The sequence below is a fragment of the Alligator mississippiensis genome, chromosome 4, assembly GCF_030867095.1.
Source record: "Alligator mississippiensis isolate rAllMis1 chromosome 4, rAllMis1, whole genome shotgun sequence".
NCBI lineage: Eukaryota > Metazoa > Chordata > Crocodylia > Alligatoridae > Alligator > Alligator mississippiensis.
The window spans coordinates 27,937,400-27,956,534 of NC_081827.1; the positions used below are offsets into that span (position 1 = coordinate 27,937,400).

Genomic DNA, 19,135 nt, shown 5'->3' on the forward strand with positions numbered 1-19,135 from the left:
CCATGCCTATTGTAGAATGAATGGTGACTGGAAAGAGACTCCTGTAATATGCAAGCTACAATTTCTCTTCTGAAAGCACACAACATGACAACCGAAGCAGAGTTGGCTTGTTAATATGTGCATGGTTTTCCTGAAGCAAGGTGTAGGTTTGTGTGGGTAGGTCAAGGCAATTATTATATTAAATATGTTTTAAAACAGTACATTTTGCCTCTTTGTCCCTAATCATCAGGATCCATCCTCAGAGGAGTTCCTAGTCTGTCCAGTAGGTCTCATGTTGATGCATTTTATTTTGACAGGCACTGGATGTGGATTTGATATATTTCCTCCTCTTTCCCATCCCTACCATCCCACCTGGCTTTGAGTGTATCTTGTGTCACACTGATCTCACTCTAGGTTTTATGTTGCCAAGAAGGTCAGGTACAGAAGGGTCGCCAAGAAATTGACAGCCCATTCCCTTTACATCCAATTCACTTTCCACTGGACTATGATAAATTTCTTATATCAACTGGAGGAACCCATGCTATCAATGTATTCAGTTTTCTTAAATAAAACCTTATAGTGCAAAGTATTCCAGATATGACCAAAAGTGAACTGGCATGCTGCTACTTTCCTTTAGAGATTCCACTGTCATTGCTATTCAGAGCTTCCCTCAGCAACAGCAAAAGGCAAAATAAAACACTAATCAGTTTAGAAAAAATCTTTCCCTTGTTATTTTGGAAAATTCTGAGCTGCAATGAATGCAGACACTAAAATCGTCACAGGGAAAGAGTTCTAATTGGAAGTTAAAAAAAAAGAGGGGGGGAAAAGGTCTCTTCAACCAGACAGGAAAACAAATAAGTTAAATTTAGGTTCGGGTATTTAACCAGTCAAATAGAGTTCAGTCAATTCACTGGTCAAACACCAGTCAAAAACTGTAAAAAATTGCCAATAGGTCCAAATACTAAAAAGAAAAAAGCATAATTTTTCCATTAATAAATGTGTCAAAATAATTTTAAAACATATTTCTGTTGAGAAAACTACAAAAAAAATTGAGTTATTTGGAAAATTTCTATAGTCTTTGTCCAGTCAAAAATATGCAGTCACTTGACCAGTCAACTGACAATATTTGACCTTTCAATTGACTGCCAACCCTAGTTAAAATGTATCCAGTAAGCACAAGCAAGAAACCACTACAAAAGATGAATACCTTGAGTATATTTGAACAGCCCTTGTATCAGGGGGACACTGACTGCCATTATTCCCCTACTTTACCTGGGGCTGGCTGGGGTGCTTTGTGGTTGTGTGACAGGACTGACTGTAGTTTTTGTAATAGAGATGGTTTACAAAGGGAAGATTCTGCCTTAGGCAGAAGGTTTGACTACATGACTGCCAAAGTCCCTTCCAGCCCTACTTTTCTGATTCTATGGAGCTCTGCAGTAAGGTACAAGAACATTACTACAGTATACAAATCCTAGCATCCTTCCTCTTTCTAAAAGCCAGGGTCAGAGTTCGACTTTTCAGAACAGTGTCCCATGGAATTGACTGATATCACAGTAATTAACAGCAGGTGAACTTATCTGGCTAGTTAGGAAACATCTGGAATATTTTTACTCCTTGCTTTTTCTGATGTCTTAGCCTGGATTTCTTTAAATTAATAAGTGGACACTTATAAACAAAGCATCCATACTGGGCAATCAACCTGATTTTTGCAAACCCATATTTAATCTGACTCACTAATATTTGCACACATGGGAAAAATCAACTGCGTGCACAAGTCAACGTACCTGAAAAATTCAAACATAAAAGAACTGAGAGCATCCTTAGGAAGGAGGGGGGATGGGAGAAATCACACATTATCCACCTTAAAGTGAACATCAACATACTCTAAAGCACTTTTGAGGCAGAAAATAGTTCTAACCCTTGTATTTCATAGTTTCTTTTATTTTACATTGGGGTATTTCTAAAATTATTTTTTCTTTATGATTAATCTTCTGTACATTTTTGCTGCAGAAGTATTAAATCTTTGCCACAATGAAAACAAAGGGAATTTTGCAACTGCTTTCAATGAAACTAGGACTTGGTCACTTAGAAACATCCCTCAACACTGTAGCCTACACAAATAAAAACAGCAAGCAAACAAGATTTTGAAGATCAAAGCAAATCTCTGTAAACACTATGTGCAATGAGACATTCCCACTCAATGGAAGAAGGAAACAGTATGAAAAATGGTAGTACTTAGTGTTGTACACCATGTGACCAAGGTGTCAGAACCCGTGGCAAATGCAGAAATACTACAGTCTATAAAAGTGCTTGTCCTTTAAATACAATTCATGTCAACAATTCTGAGTTGGGGTGAAAAAAGATCATTGGGGGATAGTTTTAGACTTTAAAAATGAAGTCATTTTTCATTTAATCTTTTGAAAAAATTAAAATGTTGTATATCTGAGTTCTTTATATATTCTCGTGACTTAAAAACAATTGAAATCTTTATTGTACTACAGGGCCAAAAACCAACTGCTGGAAATTGGGGTGTGCATTACAAAGAAGGAGAAGGAATTACATTACAAAGAAGGAAATATGGAGGGCAAAATTAAAAGCAACTCTGCACATGATCCACAGAGCAGAACAATAAGCAGGCTCAGCTCCCTAGCTGCTGCTTTTTGGTTACTTACTACAAGGAAAGATCTTATTTCTTCATTTTGCCTTTCAAAACAAGGTGCATATCTTATTCTGGAGCAGGCTGTATGTGACAAAATAGCATATTTACATAACAGACATTTAAAATGTTATCATATTAACGCAAGTCTAAGACAAGGTTTCTTTCCCCATTCAGCATGGGTAGGGGGAGAGACCCTAGTCTTAGATCATAGTATGGGCCAGGTGCAGCTGCTGCAGCTACAGACAAGGCCAGGGTGGTTCATGCAACAGGCAGGGGAAGCTTGGAACAGGAGTGTGGAGGAAGGGGTGCTTGGTGCTGAGGGCAGCACAGGGGAAACGGCAGCATAGAGGGTGCGGGATAAGGGACAAGCAGAGTGAGGGGAGTTCAGGAAAGGGACACAGGGAAGGGGGTGTGCAGTGCCAGTGGGGAGCACAGGGAAAAGGGGAGTGGGGGAAGCGTGTGGGAAGGGATGCATGGAACACAGGGAAAAGGCATGGAAAAAGGAATGAATGGGAAAAATCATGGGGAAAGGGATATGCAGAGTGAGGGGATCACAGGGAACAGGATGTGTAGAACAAGGAGAGCACAAACCAAAGGGAAGGGACGCGTGGTGCAAGGGCAGTGCATACAGAATGGCAGGGGAAGCTGCTGCAGCTCTGACCATAACCCGAACCCCAACCTGGACTTGAGGCTGCAACCAGCTACTGCTACTGCCGGGCTCAGCTGGGTGCTCCATGTCCCTGGTGGAGACCAAAGCTAGAGGAGCTGAAAGGTAATTAGGAGGGAGGGGGGAGGGAGAGTGAGAGGGCAGGCACCAGAGGGGGACAAGTGGCAGTGGGTGCAGGCAAGCGGCAAGGTGTGGTGTGCAGGCTGCCTGCCCCTCAGCTGCTGCTTGCCCTACCACTACTTTCCCTGTGGCAAGGGGGGGGGGGGGGAAATAATTTAACAGGACCCTCCAATAACTAGATTCTCGACATAGAAAATTAAAACAAATTTATAATTTTCCACTTCTAGAATCTAATATTTGGGAAGCTGTCAAATTCAAAATCATCTTAATCATCAAAATGTGGTAAATTATAAGCGGACTACATTCAAACCCATACAGAACAATGCAGAACTTACGCAGTAAAAGCAAGGAAATAAACTTAATTGAAAGTTAGTTCAGCCTTGGTATTAAAGCACATATATCAGTCAAGTGACTGTTTTGATATAGTAGCATAAATAGTGAATTCAAGACACTAATTGTTTAACTCAATTTCCTTGCTTTTATCACTATAATTTATTACTTTTTAACTCCTCAAATGTCAGTTCATGGTATCATATAAACAAATGCTGTATCAGTTTCCTTGAGGAACCTTGTAATAATTTTCACTTAAGACAAGAATAGAAAGGTGGAGAGCATGGTAATTCTTAGAATACTGAATATTTTAACATGAAATAAACCATGTGAGGAGACACAAAATAAACCTACAGCTGTTAGGATTCTGAGAGCACAATGCAAGAACATTACTGCTAACAAATGGAGATGAATGAGCTCCTGTATTTGAATTGAACACAAGGCTAAATTGATAGATTTAATTGCTTCTAGTTATCACACAAGAAAAACATCACTGCCATTGATAAATTTGATTTTGTTGCCTGTGTAAGGTGAAGTGTGCTCTTGTCATTGAGAGACACGTGTAGAAACACTTTAGTTACCATGACTCATCATTGAACTTTGATTTTAAAATCACCATGCCTGCTAGATAAACTGTCTACATGCTCTCCCTTTCTTGTTCCAAAGCAACGACAGAAATAAATGACACAGGAAGAGAGAAGCCAACAGGACTTGATTTTCACCGAGTAAGACACCCCTTTTGATATTGTTAAGCTACTGACACATTATTTTTTACAGTGCTACAAAGTTTCTAGCAGTACAAAAAACTGTTTAGGCTGTGGACACGCGTGGCTGGACCACAACAAAGTCACCACAAAGGCACATGCAAGGAGGTGATAGAGGCTTCTGCCCCCACCCAAAAATCCTGGCAGTGAGAGGGACAGCTCCCCAACAGGCCTGCCTGATCAGCTGTTGTAACAGCGGATGGGGCTGCCCATGGGTGCAAGGGCTGAGTAGGAGGTCTTAATTCTAGGATTGCCTGCAAGCTGGAAACTTTAAAGGGTTTCTAATACTTGAGTATCAATAGCCCTTTAAAATTCCCATCTTGCAGGCAGTCCCTTTCCCCTAAGCCCCTGCTGCAGCTGCAGCCCTGTCCGCTTCGCTGCCTGTAAGCCATCCAGGGTGGCAAGATCTGACCAGGCAAACAGATTTTGCTGGGCTCCTGCTCTTGCCCTGCCCCGTCCCCCTCACAGCAGGGTGGGCGTGGGGGACAATCATCTCTATGGTATTCTGAGGGTCACAGAGACCTGCCCAGATATTAAATCTGTCATGGAACAGGTTTTGAGCCAGAAAGTTGGTATTTCAAACAGCAATTTATCTGGGGGACATTTGCCATTTCTGCAGCTGACCCACCCCCCAGCAGGAACACGTTGTCATTCATGTTCTGTTGTGTAAAACTCACAAACAGAAGTGGAAGGGCTCTGTAATGTCTGTCAGAGCCCTTACTTGCACTGACTAGCACCTGCTGTCTGAATGCAATGGACAAACTGGGAAGTAAATCACTACCCTGTGTGAATAAGATTATCATAATCTGGCCCATTATCTGTAGGGGGTGGTAATTAAGACCACAAGTCCTTTGTCTTTCCTGATCTTACCTATTACTGTTGGAACTACTGGTTGGTACATAGGAACATTTTCTCTTAACTGAGGAAAAGCATACACCCTGAAACACTTTTATTTTTATTCCCGAGAGGAAACCTGAAGGAGGAGACTTCCTATTGAGGACTGAGTCACGTACACCTAAATATAGCTTCCAACTTGAAACAGATTTAAGTTACGAAGTTTCCTCATAACCATTTACGGGATGGAGGGTTCTAATGGTGTCTAATGGTAATTACTAAAACTGTCTTAGTTTTATGGAAAAGAATGGGAAGAGCATTTCTTGGGTTCCTGCATGTATCATTTAGCAACAAACCAAAATATTAAAAGCTGTGCAATGCTGGCTTCACAGCATCAGAAGAGCTCAATATTACCATCAAAAGTCCCTAGGATTTGAGCTAAAAGCACAGCAACTTTTTTATTTTTATTTAGCTATATAATCATTGCAGACAACCATCCAGAGCTCCAAGCCATTTAGCATTAAAATTCACAGTAATTAATTCATAGTCATCAAGTCTGGGCACCGCACTTCAAGAAGGACATGGATAAGCTCAAGAGGGTACAAAGAAGGGCCACCCGTTTGGTTAAGGGCACTGAGGGAAGGCCCTATGAGGAGAGACTCTGGCAACTGGGCCTGTTCAGCCTGAGGAAAAGAAGGCTGAGAGATGTCTTGATAGCTGCCTACAAGTACATCAGGGGGGAGCATCAAGAAGTAGGAGAGAAACTATTCAGAAGGGCACCTCAGGGGAGGACAAGGACCAATGGACATAAATTAATAGACGGTAAATTCAGGTTGGATACAAGGAAAAACTTTCTCTCTGTAAGCATCACCAGAATCTGGAACACAATCCTAGCAGAGGTGGTGCAGTCACTGTCCTTATAGGTGTTCAGGATGAGGCTGAACAGGCACCCTGTCTAGCTCATCTGAGCCCAATAACTTCCTGCCCACGGCAGGGGACTGGACTTGATGATCTTACAAGTCCTTCCAGTTCTATGGTTCTAAGTCAGTATTACAGAACCCTTGATGAGAGTGGAAACCGACCAGGAACAGCCAAAGTACGCAAAGTTAAAAATTATTTTTAAAAATTATAAAATATATATATAAAATTAAACATATAAAAATATATAAAAATTATAGCAGACAAATTAAATTTCATGTTTTACAGTAACTTTGTATTTTTTAAAGGAAGAAGCTGATTTAGTGAATCCCCAAAAAATCTACAATGAGCACTAAAAGACAGCCCAATAATCATTTGCATCTATATAGCACTAATCATGAAATTTTAGAAGGATGCTTTATCCACTATTGAGTGCAGCCACTTCAGTGGAAGAATGTGTAAGTCATACTGTGCCAGCTTCATTCAAAACAGTTTTAAAAAAGATGTGACCAAGTTCTCCAAGTACAATTATGAAAGGGGACTGAGTTACAGAAAAATTATAAAAATTCAAGCTAAAATATACCTAAATCATTATCTAGCTAGGTAGGCATGATCTAGCTAAACAGCCAGACTAAACTCAGCACTTCTATAAAAAAGGGGATCTCTTAATGTTTGAGTAGTTGAGAGCTTTGGTTTTATCATTCTTCTCCCAGAATGCCAGGCTAATTAATACTATGCAAGGGTGCAGGATCTCAATTAACTTAAAGGGAAACTTTGCAAGAAGTAGCTTTTGTGATTCAGTAGATGACAGTTATCAGATTTTCCTTGGAGTCCGGCAATTGCAGTAACTGAAGAGGTCAACAGTCTGGCTAATATGGTATCTTGTTAAACAAGAAAAAACTTAACTTCTCCATAAAGTATTTATTTCTGGAATGAAATGAAATTTCTTCTGTACCCAAATTACTATGTTAATGTTCACCTTATGTCTCAAACTGTGAAGATGGTTAGAACTTCAAAAAATTACACATCCCTGCATATACAGAACAAAAATAGGAAGAAAATAAAAATCAAGAGTTAGAAACGCTAAGAGTGATTTGAAAAAAATAAAACAAACTATTAGCCAGACTGTTGACTTATTCATCTCTTGCAGTTGCTGTGCTCCAAGGAAAATCTGATAACTGCCATCTACTGAATCACAAATGCCATTTCTTGCAAAGCTTTCCTTTAAAGTAACTGAGAAGAATGATAAAACCTGGAGAAGAAATGATAAAAGCAAAACTCTTGACTACTTAAACATTAGGAGACCTATTTTTGATACTATACTGATGAACGTGGTGAATGTATACATATATATGTATTAATATTACATGCACATTCATACAGCCCCTTCACACTTATGGGTGGGGGGAGGTATATATGATATATAGATGATTTAAAAGGGGGAATAAACATTTCACTGAAAACCAGCCATTCAATAAACTACAAAAATACTGACTTGACTACCTTAAGAAAGGGACAGAGACTACTGCTGAAGCTATTCTAATGCATTCTATAAATCACACATTCATCCACACATTACATACAAAGTTCCAACTTTGCTCAAGCTACCTCAGAGAAGATTTGCAGAAACAAAAAAGACCTAGAGGACAATGGAAATGAATAGTCATGTTAATCCTTTACTAAAATGAAAAAGCTTGAGAAGTTGTTTCATATAGACAGAAGAAAAATGAGAGGGTTCATGGCAAAGCTACATAAAACATAAATGTTAAAAAACAATATTAAAAGAACAAGCACTTAATAGTGAAGAAATGCCAAATTTAAGCACCTTAATGTAGACCCTTGTGTACATTCATGAGTGCTTGATTTCAAACCCTAAGCATTTTAGCATACTTTTTTGTAATGTAACTATCTATTATTGAATTCAACTTGGGTCACCTGCAGGGTTTGGACCTTTACATGCACAGCAGAGATCTAATACCACTTTATTTTGCAGTAGTTGAGCAGCAGTAGATTGCTATATAGTACTGAATCTTCTCTTGAATACCTCTCCAGGCATTTAAGGTTGGTATGACCAAACTGAACTCATTGTACCTCCCAAGCTCCCTTTACAGCTCCAATCCCAAATTACCATCAACACTACTGTCATTCCACTATCTTTCAGGCCCGTTACCTGGAGACTATATTCAACTCCTCCCTCCTCTTTGCCCTAGACATCCAAGCAACACCCAGATCCTGTTGCTTCTACCTCCAACACCACCCAAAATCCTAGCCTTTGTTCATTCTTTCATGGTTGTTTCATTCTAGCCTTCAGCTACAACTAATGCAATAACCTTATGCCTTTATTCAGCTTCTCCTGGGGAAAGCTAGAATAACTATCACTATGGGAATTCAGGTATTCAAGCCCATATCAGCTCCTCAGCACAGTCTGGGCTTTGATGAAAACAGACGAAAAACATCTCTAGAATCTGCTCTTGTCAAAAACCATAGCAAGAGGATTGGTGATCCAGAACCTGTGGTGGTGAAGTGTCAGAGAAGGCAAAGGAGCTGTTCTACCTTCACAGGTGATGCTGCTCAGAATCTCTGGATACCAGTTAGCACCTACCACTATGACCTTTACATAAGAGTTTTCTGAAAAATCTTGTGCAAGCTAAGGTGTATGCTAAGTATAACTCCCACACAGATGGCCATTTGAAAATAAGAAAATTGCAAAATTGGCCTACATGATATCAAAATAAATAGATACCATTAATGCTAATCTGAAATGAAACTGAATACAAGTATCTGAATTACTTGCAAAATAACTGCATTTTATATGCATATGAAACACACTACCATGGTTTTACAAAACTATCACCAAAACTGCTAATTTGATAAAGCTGCTACTACAATAACTATGATTTATCAGAATAGGACAAAGCCTTTCAGGGGCAGATAGAGGGAGAGTGCAGTTGTGCAGTCAGTCCCCTTCCCCCACCACCCTTTTTTGATTCCTACCTGACTCAAAGTTTAAAACAAACTGCCTGGCAGTGGCAGTAGCATTTCTATTCAGGCAGCAGTGAGGGTGCCAAATGATCTGAAGACTCATTATAATTTACCTAATTCCTTCTAAATTCTTTATTCCACAAGTGTCATCAATTACCCTCTCTCTCTTTTTAATGGTCTCGACACTCAACTAATCAAGCTAGCCTTTCATTTGCAATTCTGCTGTGTTAGCTGCTCCTTTTAATGTAGCTCCTATTTCACAACCCTGATAACTCTTTTTAACTCTTTATAAAAATATTAACTCATGTGTGGAATAACTTTCAATGAAACACTGGGTGCACTTCAAGATGCTCAAGAAGACTATATTTTGTTTTATGAATCTGAAGGAGATTTAATTCTAATGACAACAGGCATAACGAAACAATACTTTTGATTATTTTGCCTAGTTTGTTGTGTTTTTTATACATCTGATATACAAAATTAATGCACGTTCCAACAAAGCTGTATTTGTTTTTGCTTTGATTATAACTGAATAATACAGTCTTAGGCCCATGTTACCTTTTAAACTGGGGATTGGGAGTTCAGATCCATTTGGGATGATAAAGCAAACTGTGCTGGTATCTGGTATGGTACATCAGGGCCAAGTACAGAAATTACAATTTTACCAGTAGAAGTGATCAGAAACTGGTCTATACTCATAACAGAACAGAAGTTTGGTGCTCAAAACTGGTCTATACCTATAATACAACAGAAATTCAGCACATGTATACTGGTTTAAAAAATGGTGGAACTTGGGTTTAAAATCTACACCTCCCCCCACAACCAAAGTACAAACGTGTGTTCTGTTCACTAGTGATTTAACTATGCTGCTTACAGAAAACTGTGTAATTTAGGTCAAGTCTGCCTCAGGCTTTTTGAATGTCTGTTTGTAGTTCCGGGGTTGGCAACCTACAGCTCCTGAGCTGGATCCAGCCCATGGAGTGGGAGCTACACCCATGCAGTCACGTGCTTTGCCCATGCTGCACTGCAGCTGGGCAATGGCAATGGGGCAAAGTAACAGTGGCAGCCAGGCCCTAGTGCCAGCCTTGGACCCAAGTCAATTTATTTTAGCCAGCTACCAGAAAATGTTACTGACAGCTGCTGCTTTAGATGGTTTAGACAGAGATGATTTTGCCTTAAAGCAGGAGTTGGACTAGAGGATAAGGAGGTTCCTTTCCAACCATGTTTTTTAATGAACCTATGAACACTTGATAGAGTTTTCCAAATTTTTCCAAGAATTGTATCTATAAACATACAAAACCCTACAACATATTTTTAGAAATGGAACAGTGCCAACAATACATCATTTAAGATTCATAAATTCCTAAATTATTTGTCTTATCAAGAGATTATATTCATTGAATAGTATTTTCAGTTGTGTATCTAGTTCACTTCCTAAATTAATTTTAAAAATTTGGACTAATATTTAATAAGCAAAATTATTGTTCCTTCTTGTTATCATGATGCATGCAACATTGTCTGTACTGGAGGTATAGAATAGGAAAAAGCATTACAAAAGGAAACATTTAAAAAGTGAAGAATGCATAAATCTAAATTCCCAGGAAGTCAAGGTCAGGAACAACATACAAGAAACAAAAGGTATACTCACAAAATAACATATGGTATCCCTAGAAAAATTAGTCACAAAAATACACAAATTTAAGCAAGTTAGTTTTCCCTAAAATTATGTTATCAAGCCAAATAACTGCACATGCACTGAACAGAGTGATGGGATCTAGAAAAGACATTCTCTACAGATAAGGAACTAAACTGGATTAATACCTACCATTTCTAAATAAGGGATGTGAACAGTCTATTAAAATAACTGAAATTCTCATTGTATTCACAGGTTATCTACTTATCCTGAATAGAATTATGTAGAATAAGACCCTAATGACAACCTGCATAGGCACATGCTGGCTGAAATTCAGTATGGCTCACAGAAAAGATGCAGCAGTTTTGCATCAAAGGTAAATTTAAGAATAAAGAAATGCTCTGAAACAGGCTATAGGCAAAGACACACTTGAATATAAATTGCCAGAGGTTTTTAAAGTAGTATACATTTCATCTAATTTTCACCAGTGGTCTGTCATGTGGTACACTGTTCAAAGTAAAGAGTGAAATGGTAAAAAAAATAAAACTTGCATATGCTAAATGTATTCTAGAAATATACACAAATCATTTGTAAATTTAAGCCTTTTCATAAAAGAATCCTTATATAAATCAGAAAAAAAAATTAATTCCATATATGAAGCACAGTTTAAGCCCAACATCACTGACCAATCAAAATTAGTGAATGCACTGCATCTCTCTGCAGTGAAGAGAAGCGACAAGGTAGGCTGTCATTCTGCAAAAGCTGCCCATAGCAAGCTTTCCTCCGAGAAGCATCACTGTTCCTTTTTAGAAAGGCTGAATCTAAATGCCGTCTCTGGAGACAAGAAGCCTTCAATATGTTAAATTACTTTCATTATGTATTTTCAGATGCTTATTGATTCTACAGTAGGAAGAATGGGAGACTGCAGCAGCTTCTTAAGCAGCACTAGATGCTGTATACATTAGCAGTATTCTGAAACAATGGCACAGCATAGGTACAAATTTTCATTAAGGTCATTTCTTGAAGAAATGCTTATGACCCTTTTCCCCCTGTACTCTGCTAATAAGTGAAAAAAATGAATCTCTCCAAACTGGAACTGCTTCACCTGCATGAAGAATTTGTCAAATCCTTAGTGGAGGTAAGATATATTCCTTACTATGGGGTAGAGTATAAGCAGTGTTTAACAAAAAATGTTCATGGTAAAAGACAGCCCATTCAACTTCGAGAGATTTTATCTTCAGAGTGGACAATGTAATTTAAATACTATATTTTCCATACAAATGTAAAATTCTTGAAAAATAGTATTTTGTGCAGATATATTGTGGGATATAAAGAATATGTTTTGTTCACAGAATACAACGTCTGTCCAGTTTAAACTACTACAGTGATGCTAAAAACCCTTAATGCAGATTTTTTTCTCAGCACCATTTCCAAACATTGACAGTTAAATATATTGCAAATATATTCAAATATTCCTTGAAGGATCGCAGTCTGTAACTCTTTATATACTTATTGCTTTATTAAGGTTGGGTTATATGACTAATCTCCGACTTGCTCGTGGGAGAAAAAAAATATTTATTTCTGCACTAGCATTTTGCATTACCTTCACATTGTTTATAACATATACAATTATACTATATTTAAATATTTCACCCAATAGAAAGTTTACTCCTATATCATTTATTCAAAGGATGGAAATTTAACATTTAAATTAAACAAGCTGTATTTTCCATGAATCACCTGAAGAGAAGAGCACGCATAGTATGTGCAAACTAGTTGCTCAGATGACCTGTAAAATAACATTTACTAGCTTCATTTGTTTTTCTTTTACTCTGATTTTGCCCAGTAATATTTTGCTTAAATATCTGGCTTGTACCTACAGCCTTAATATCTGAAGAACAGATAATCTGTTCAATGCATTTAGTTTTAAGAAAAAGATAACAAGAGGGAAATATTTTATTTGGAAATAATTAAAATAGTCTAATTTTCTACATCTTCTGCAGGAGCCAATTTTACAGATCTTTTCTGATTTACATGTTGATTAATTTTTAACTAAGTGATACTATATAAAAATATATTTTTGTATAACTTAATTTAAAAAAATACTAGAAAAAGCCCTAACCTTTTCTTTTTCTTTACAAGGGCAAGCATCCTATTCAATGTTACTACTGACAATATGAAGAATGCAATTGATGGGGCATCTTTCTAGCTGTATGATCTACGAGCTGCAAGATGTACTTACATGTTCTTAAGACATAAAGGACTTTTAAAAACCCCAAAACGTGGAACAGGGTTATATTACCACTTAAGTGTGTGACACTTCAACACTGTATATACTGAAGACTAGCCATCTGCTAAGATTTTCATGAAAAGAAGAATACAGTGGTTTATTCCTAAACAAAATGAGGAGCATTTATTAAAAATGGATTTATAATTTAAAACAGGAATTGTGGAAACTACCGATTCATGAAGAAACAATGAAACATGACTTCCCAAACGGAGACTGTTCATACTTCACCAGCAAGCCAAGCAAGGCTTTAACCAACCTTTCCCTACACTCCTCGTTAAGTTACCTATTTGCCATAATGACCAATGCATATTTTTCTCTGAATGTTATGATCAATTATGTATTCTCCTTTAATGAATATAAACCAATTTAAATAACTTACAGCTTCTATCAAAGCACATAAACTGGATTTTACAATGTAGAGCAATTTATGCGACAAAGCCAGCACTCTAAAGCAAAGAAAAGGAGTACTACAGAAATGAATGTGCGACTAAATAAAGGATGCTACGTACATTTTTGGAGCCAAAAATCAGCTCTCTCTATTTTTATTTTCATTTATCCTGGAAAATAAAAGTATGCTGCCGTAAGATGCAAAGACAGAAGGAAATTAGCATAACTTAAAAGAAGATCTCTTTTACTGGTGGCTTTAAAAAGGAGAACAAAAAGAATCCCAACAAATGACATGCACTGGTACACAGAAATACTACGTGCAATTAAATCCTTTTGTGTAATCAACAAATATTGCTGCTGAAGTGCTGGAAACAAAAAGAAAGGAAAAAAAGAAAAAACAAAAGGGAAAAGGATTCTGTAAGGCATGACAGAGCACAGCTACAACTTGGTTGCCAAGTGAAAATTCATGTAAAAAAAAAATCTGTCAGCGACACCATGTATCAATATATGACAAGCTGCTACAGTGAGCTGAAAGGCCCTTGAGGCAACAGAAAACAGGTAGGTCAGAAGCTGCATGCACCCAACCTCTGTTTAACATTTACAAGGGAACAGAGCACTGTATGGAGGAGATATATTTTATTAATTATCTTCCTATCTTGACATTTCTGCTTTTAACTGCAAGTTAAACTGATGTGACAAAGACCTGATGTTTAATTTAATCTATCTGTTAGTAAGATCTGGCACATTTAAAATTTTCCATTTTCACAAGATTTCATTTAAACTTACTTTTAGAGTTAAGATCAGCACTTGTTCTAAAAGAACTGCTTCTAATCTTCTTTGGCTTTTACCAGTTCAAGAGAATTCAATTTATTAAGTAATGCATTTGAATTGGTTTCCAAAATACATTCAGAGTTAAAGACCATATACACAGAGGAAGCTGTACTCTTTTAAGGCTTGAGGTTGCATTACATAAAAATTAAAGTTTTGAAATATTTATTGCTTCCTTTACAGCTGAGACTAATACACTCATTCATATTTGTTACTTTAATAGTGACACAGAGAATAATTGTTGAAACACAACAAGAATCTTCATTAAAAAAAAAATGTCATTGATAGTATAGCATTATTGTGGCTTCTCAGAATTGTAGGTAACACATTTATTTGCATATTATGTCTATAGTGTACTTAATTCATATTTGCATCAAAAGGGCAACACATTTTTATTCTCCTTAAGCCACTCCACTTTTATTGCATTAATAAATAAATTAAGGCCTGAATTTAAATTAATCCTACCAAACTTATTACTTTTGAATTCTGAAAAGTACTCAAAGGTATCAGAAGATATCGTAAAGTATCATGACCAAAAGGAAAACAATTCAAGACTTGCTCAATTTATTCTATTCATTCATCTTGCTATAGACCAAAACCAGTTTTATGAGCAAGTAAGGTAAACAGTACAATGGCAGGCATTCTATGCAGATACTAAAAATTTCAACTATTGGCATTTGTAAACCATAAAGGGTGTGGCCATCATAAATTCTCATATCAGTAATAAATGCTACTTTTATGAGCCTCACTACTTTAGAGAAGACAGATAAACTTTCATTTTGTCTTAAAAAGAATATACAAACCCACAAATTCTATCCATCATCAAAAAACCTTGATAATAAATATGATAATATATTATGATTAAATACTCCTGTTATGCTTAAATACATAAATCAATGGTGAAATAATATGAAATACTGTACTTTTGAAATAAATAAAGTATCTATTTCCTGGAATTAATTTTGAAACCAGAATATGGAAATGCAGTGTTCTAAAAGTCTACTTGGTTACACTTAAACTATTAATCTTTGTTTTACAGTTGAGTTACACAGCAACTCTCATGGCAATAATATACACAATTTAGAAACAGAAAGTTTCATGTATAAGCCCCTTTAAATACTATAAAATCTAAATGAACTTCAGAATTGCAAATGTTTGTCCATGAGATTTTTACATGAAAAATTTTCAAAAAAAGAGGCAGATAAGTCTATAAGGGAACTTTTAAGTGGTATTTTTATTATTCAAAAGTAACTCTTTTCCATTTTCCCCTCTGACTAAGTTTATATTGGGTACTAGTTTTTTTAACACACAAGAATGTTCTCCTAAAATGGCTTTTGACCCAATGTGAAGACAATGCATAAATACAACTTATTCTACAAATGGGTCTTTTGTAAGCACCACGTCATCATAAAGAAACACTTGTCTTTGTAAATGGATTTTTTTTAAACTTTTTAAAACAAATCATGTTCTCCTTTAAAAGCTGTCTGTTATTTTAGATCCTCAGATTTCTGAATACAATCCAAAGCATGGATATAATTATACAATAAATCTCAGTTTGATAAGAATAAAATGCTTGTTTTTCTATATTTATCTAAAATGATGAAAAGTGTCAAAAATCAAAAAATTTTATATGTTATTTCACCTTTTAGGACAAAAGCCAACTGCAACTAAAGAATGTGTTTCTCCCCCATTCTGGAAGTCAACATGCAGTCTGAATCTAACATTACAGTTCGAGATGCCATTGATGACATCAACACCAATATGTACCAACCACTGTCATACCCATTAAGCTTTCAAGTTTCTCTCACTGGATTTCTGATGTTAGAAATTGTGTTGGGACTTGGCAGCAACCTCACTGTGTTGGTACTTTACTGTATGAAATCCAACTTAATCAATTCTGTCAGTAACATTATTACAATGAACCTTCATGTACTTGATGTAATAATTTGTGTGGGATGTATTCCTCTAACTATAGTTATCCTTCTGCTCTCACTGGAGAGTAACACTGCTCTAATCTGCTGCTTCCATGAGGCTTGTGTGTCCTTTGCAAGTGTTTCGACTGCAATCAACGTTTTTGCTATCACTTTGGACCGGTATGATATCTCCGTAAAACCTGCAAATCGAATACTGACGATGGGAAGGGCTGTGATATTAATGACGTCAATATGGATTGTCTCTCTTTTCTCCTTCCTTATCCCTTTCATTGAAGTCAATTTTTTCAGTCTTCAAAGTGCAAGTACATGGGAAAATAAGACGCTTTTGTGTGTCAGCGCAAACGAATACCACACCGAACTGGGAATGTACTACCACCTTCTAGTTCAGATTCCAATCTTTTTCTTCACTGTTATAGTAATGCTAATTACGTACACTAAAATACTCCAGGCTCTTAATATTCGAATTGGCACAAGATTTACAACAGGGCAAAAGAAAAAAGCTAGAAAGAAAAAAACTATTTCTTTGACCACACAACATGAGACTACTGATGTGTCACAAAGCAGCGGAGGAAGAAATGTAGTCTTTGGCGTAAGGACTTCAGTTTCAGTAATAATCGCCCTACGACGAGCTGTAAAGCGACACCGTGAACGACGGGAAAGGCAAAAGAGAGTCTTCAGAATGTCCCTCTTGATTATTTCAACATTTCTTCTCTGCTGGACACCAATTTCTGTTTTAAACACTACAATTTTATGTTTGGGCCCAAGTGACCTTTTGGTAAAGTTAAGATTATGTTTTCTAGTTATGGCCTATGGAACAACCATATTTCACCCTCTACTTTATGCATTCACTAGACAAAAATTTCAGAAGGTTCTGAAAAGTAAAATGAAAAAACGAGTCGTTTCAATAGTGGAAGCAGATCCCATGCCGAATAACGCTGTAATACACAACTCATGGATAGAGCCTAAAAGGAACAAAAAGATTACTTTTGAAGACAACGAAGTAAGGCAGAAATGTTTAGTACCTCAGGTTGTCACTGACTAGATTTCTGTATTCACCCAATCATCCAAGAGAAATACATGAACAAATTGTAGAAAATACTGCCAAATAAGGGAAACTTTTTAAAGTATTGGCTACACTGTAAATTTTCAGTATACATGTTAAATAGAGGAGGCCATGTATAGTCAATTTCTTCATTACTTAAGATATATGTTGCATGGCAGTTTGTTAGAATAACATCATGTGTATATCTGTCAAAAAGATATTCTTGTTGAGTCATATTTTTTAGAAAATAAATAGCCTTAAAGCTGTGTACTCTTTTAAAAACAAAGATTTGTATGTCCGAGTCTCTCTGTAAGTATAAAAACCAAAAATTTAAAATAAGCAGTCCACACCAGAAATACAAACTGTTAGAAAATGAAGTAAGTTTAATAACTTGAGTGATACCATGTTTTCAAACCTAATCCATGGGCTACCTTCATCAGGAATAGCCTGCAGCTATGTGCCACTGGAACTTTATGAGCTTTTGGATTTTATATTTAGATGACCTATTCATTTTGAAATTCATCTAAAATTTGGTGACTTTGGGTATGCAATTAAAACTACTCACGCCACATCTTTCATTTAAAAAGGGTTCCAAACTAACTAATTTTGGCAATAGAGGAAATATTTAAAAAAAAAAATCAAGTTAGTCCAGACACTGAAGAGGATTTTAAATGGAAAATAAAGTTCTTATGCATTCAGAACTTAATTTCTCTTCAAAAGCAATCACACATGGTTTCCACACACTTTTGAGAATAATCCTACACCTACAACTTTTCTAATGAAGAGAAGAGCACTATGTGGGGGGCATAGAAAAATAATAGTAAAATGCAGAAAAATGGCAAGATTCCAGATACCAGATTCTACTCCACCTGTTAGGTGCATAAGTTGACCTAGGCACCTGAGTGTGATCCTATTCAAACTACCTAAGTTTCTGAAAAACTGCTAATACAAAAAGGGGGACGGGTCCTCCTCTCTTACTGCCGTTTTAGGTAAAATGATGGTATAGTACAAAAACAGATGCACTAATAAATTTTCAGCAACTTTCACAGAATCGTACTTGGATGTTCTGTAGGTAGAATAAGGTCTGACCCTAAGTATTTTAAGCTTTACCATCTATAACGTAAACTAATTGGTATAAAGTACAAGCTTTTAAGCCTGCACTGATACGTTAGCCGGACTTCCACAACATGATCATTATGGGACTCTTCTATATATACACTCAAGCACCACAACTAGACTACCTCTTTTCCTTAATCTCTGTAGTATTCTGAATTTAGTATTGTTGTCCAATCCTGATCATGTAACCATCTTGGCAGATACCAGGTCAAAAAGACACCTCCCTATACCTGTGATTATATTCCTAGATCTTGACAGTCATGAGGCATTTGTACTTTTCTTCCCAACCACTTATCCATGTATCTTTCAAGCATCTCCTCGGCTTACACCCACCGTGAAGAACCAATACATTGACATAAGACTTCATTATATCACCAGATAAAAGCGTTAAAGGTATTGTGTTAACCATTAAGTTGAAAGGTATTTAGTATTCCCAGTCTTGAAACCATGAATTTGTAAGGAACAACACAAATGTTCTTTCCTTTGGGTTGATTACCACTAAAAAATTATAACAAATAATTTAAGACAAGTATTAAGAAAATATATTTTGCTTCTGTAACAATAAAATCTCCATCTAAGGTGCATAAACAGCCACCATTAAAATAATGAGAGAATTCTCAATAATTAATGTTAAAATAAGTTCCATGTATGA

General features: G+C 36.6%; 2 protein-coding genes across 3 annotated transcripts in view; one reads left to right on the top strand and one right to left on the bottom strand.

The window, feature by feature from the left end:
* COG5 (component of oligomeric golgi complex 5) overlaps positions 1 to 19,135 on the bottom strand; it is a 355,827-nt gene that overhangs the window by 280,376 nt on the left and 56,316 nt on the right. The window lies entirely within an intron of this gene.
* On the top strand, positions 11,631 to 17,917 carry GPR22 (G protein-coupled receptor 22). Its single transcript, XM_019487453.2, has 3 exons — positions 11,631 to 12,024; positions 13,029 to 14,121; positions 16,041 to 17,917. Exon 3 carries the CDS (start codon positions 16,066 to 16,068, stop codon positions 17,365 to 17,367), a length of 1,302 nt encoding a protein of 433 aa, XP_019342998.1. The 5' UTR covers positions 11,631 to 12,024; positions 13,029 to 14,121; positions 16,041 to 16,065; the 3' UTR covers positions 17,368 to 17,917.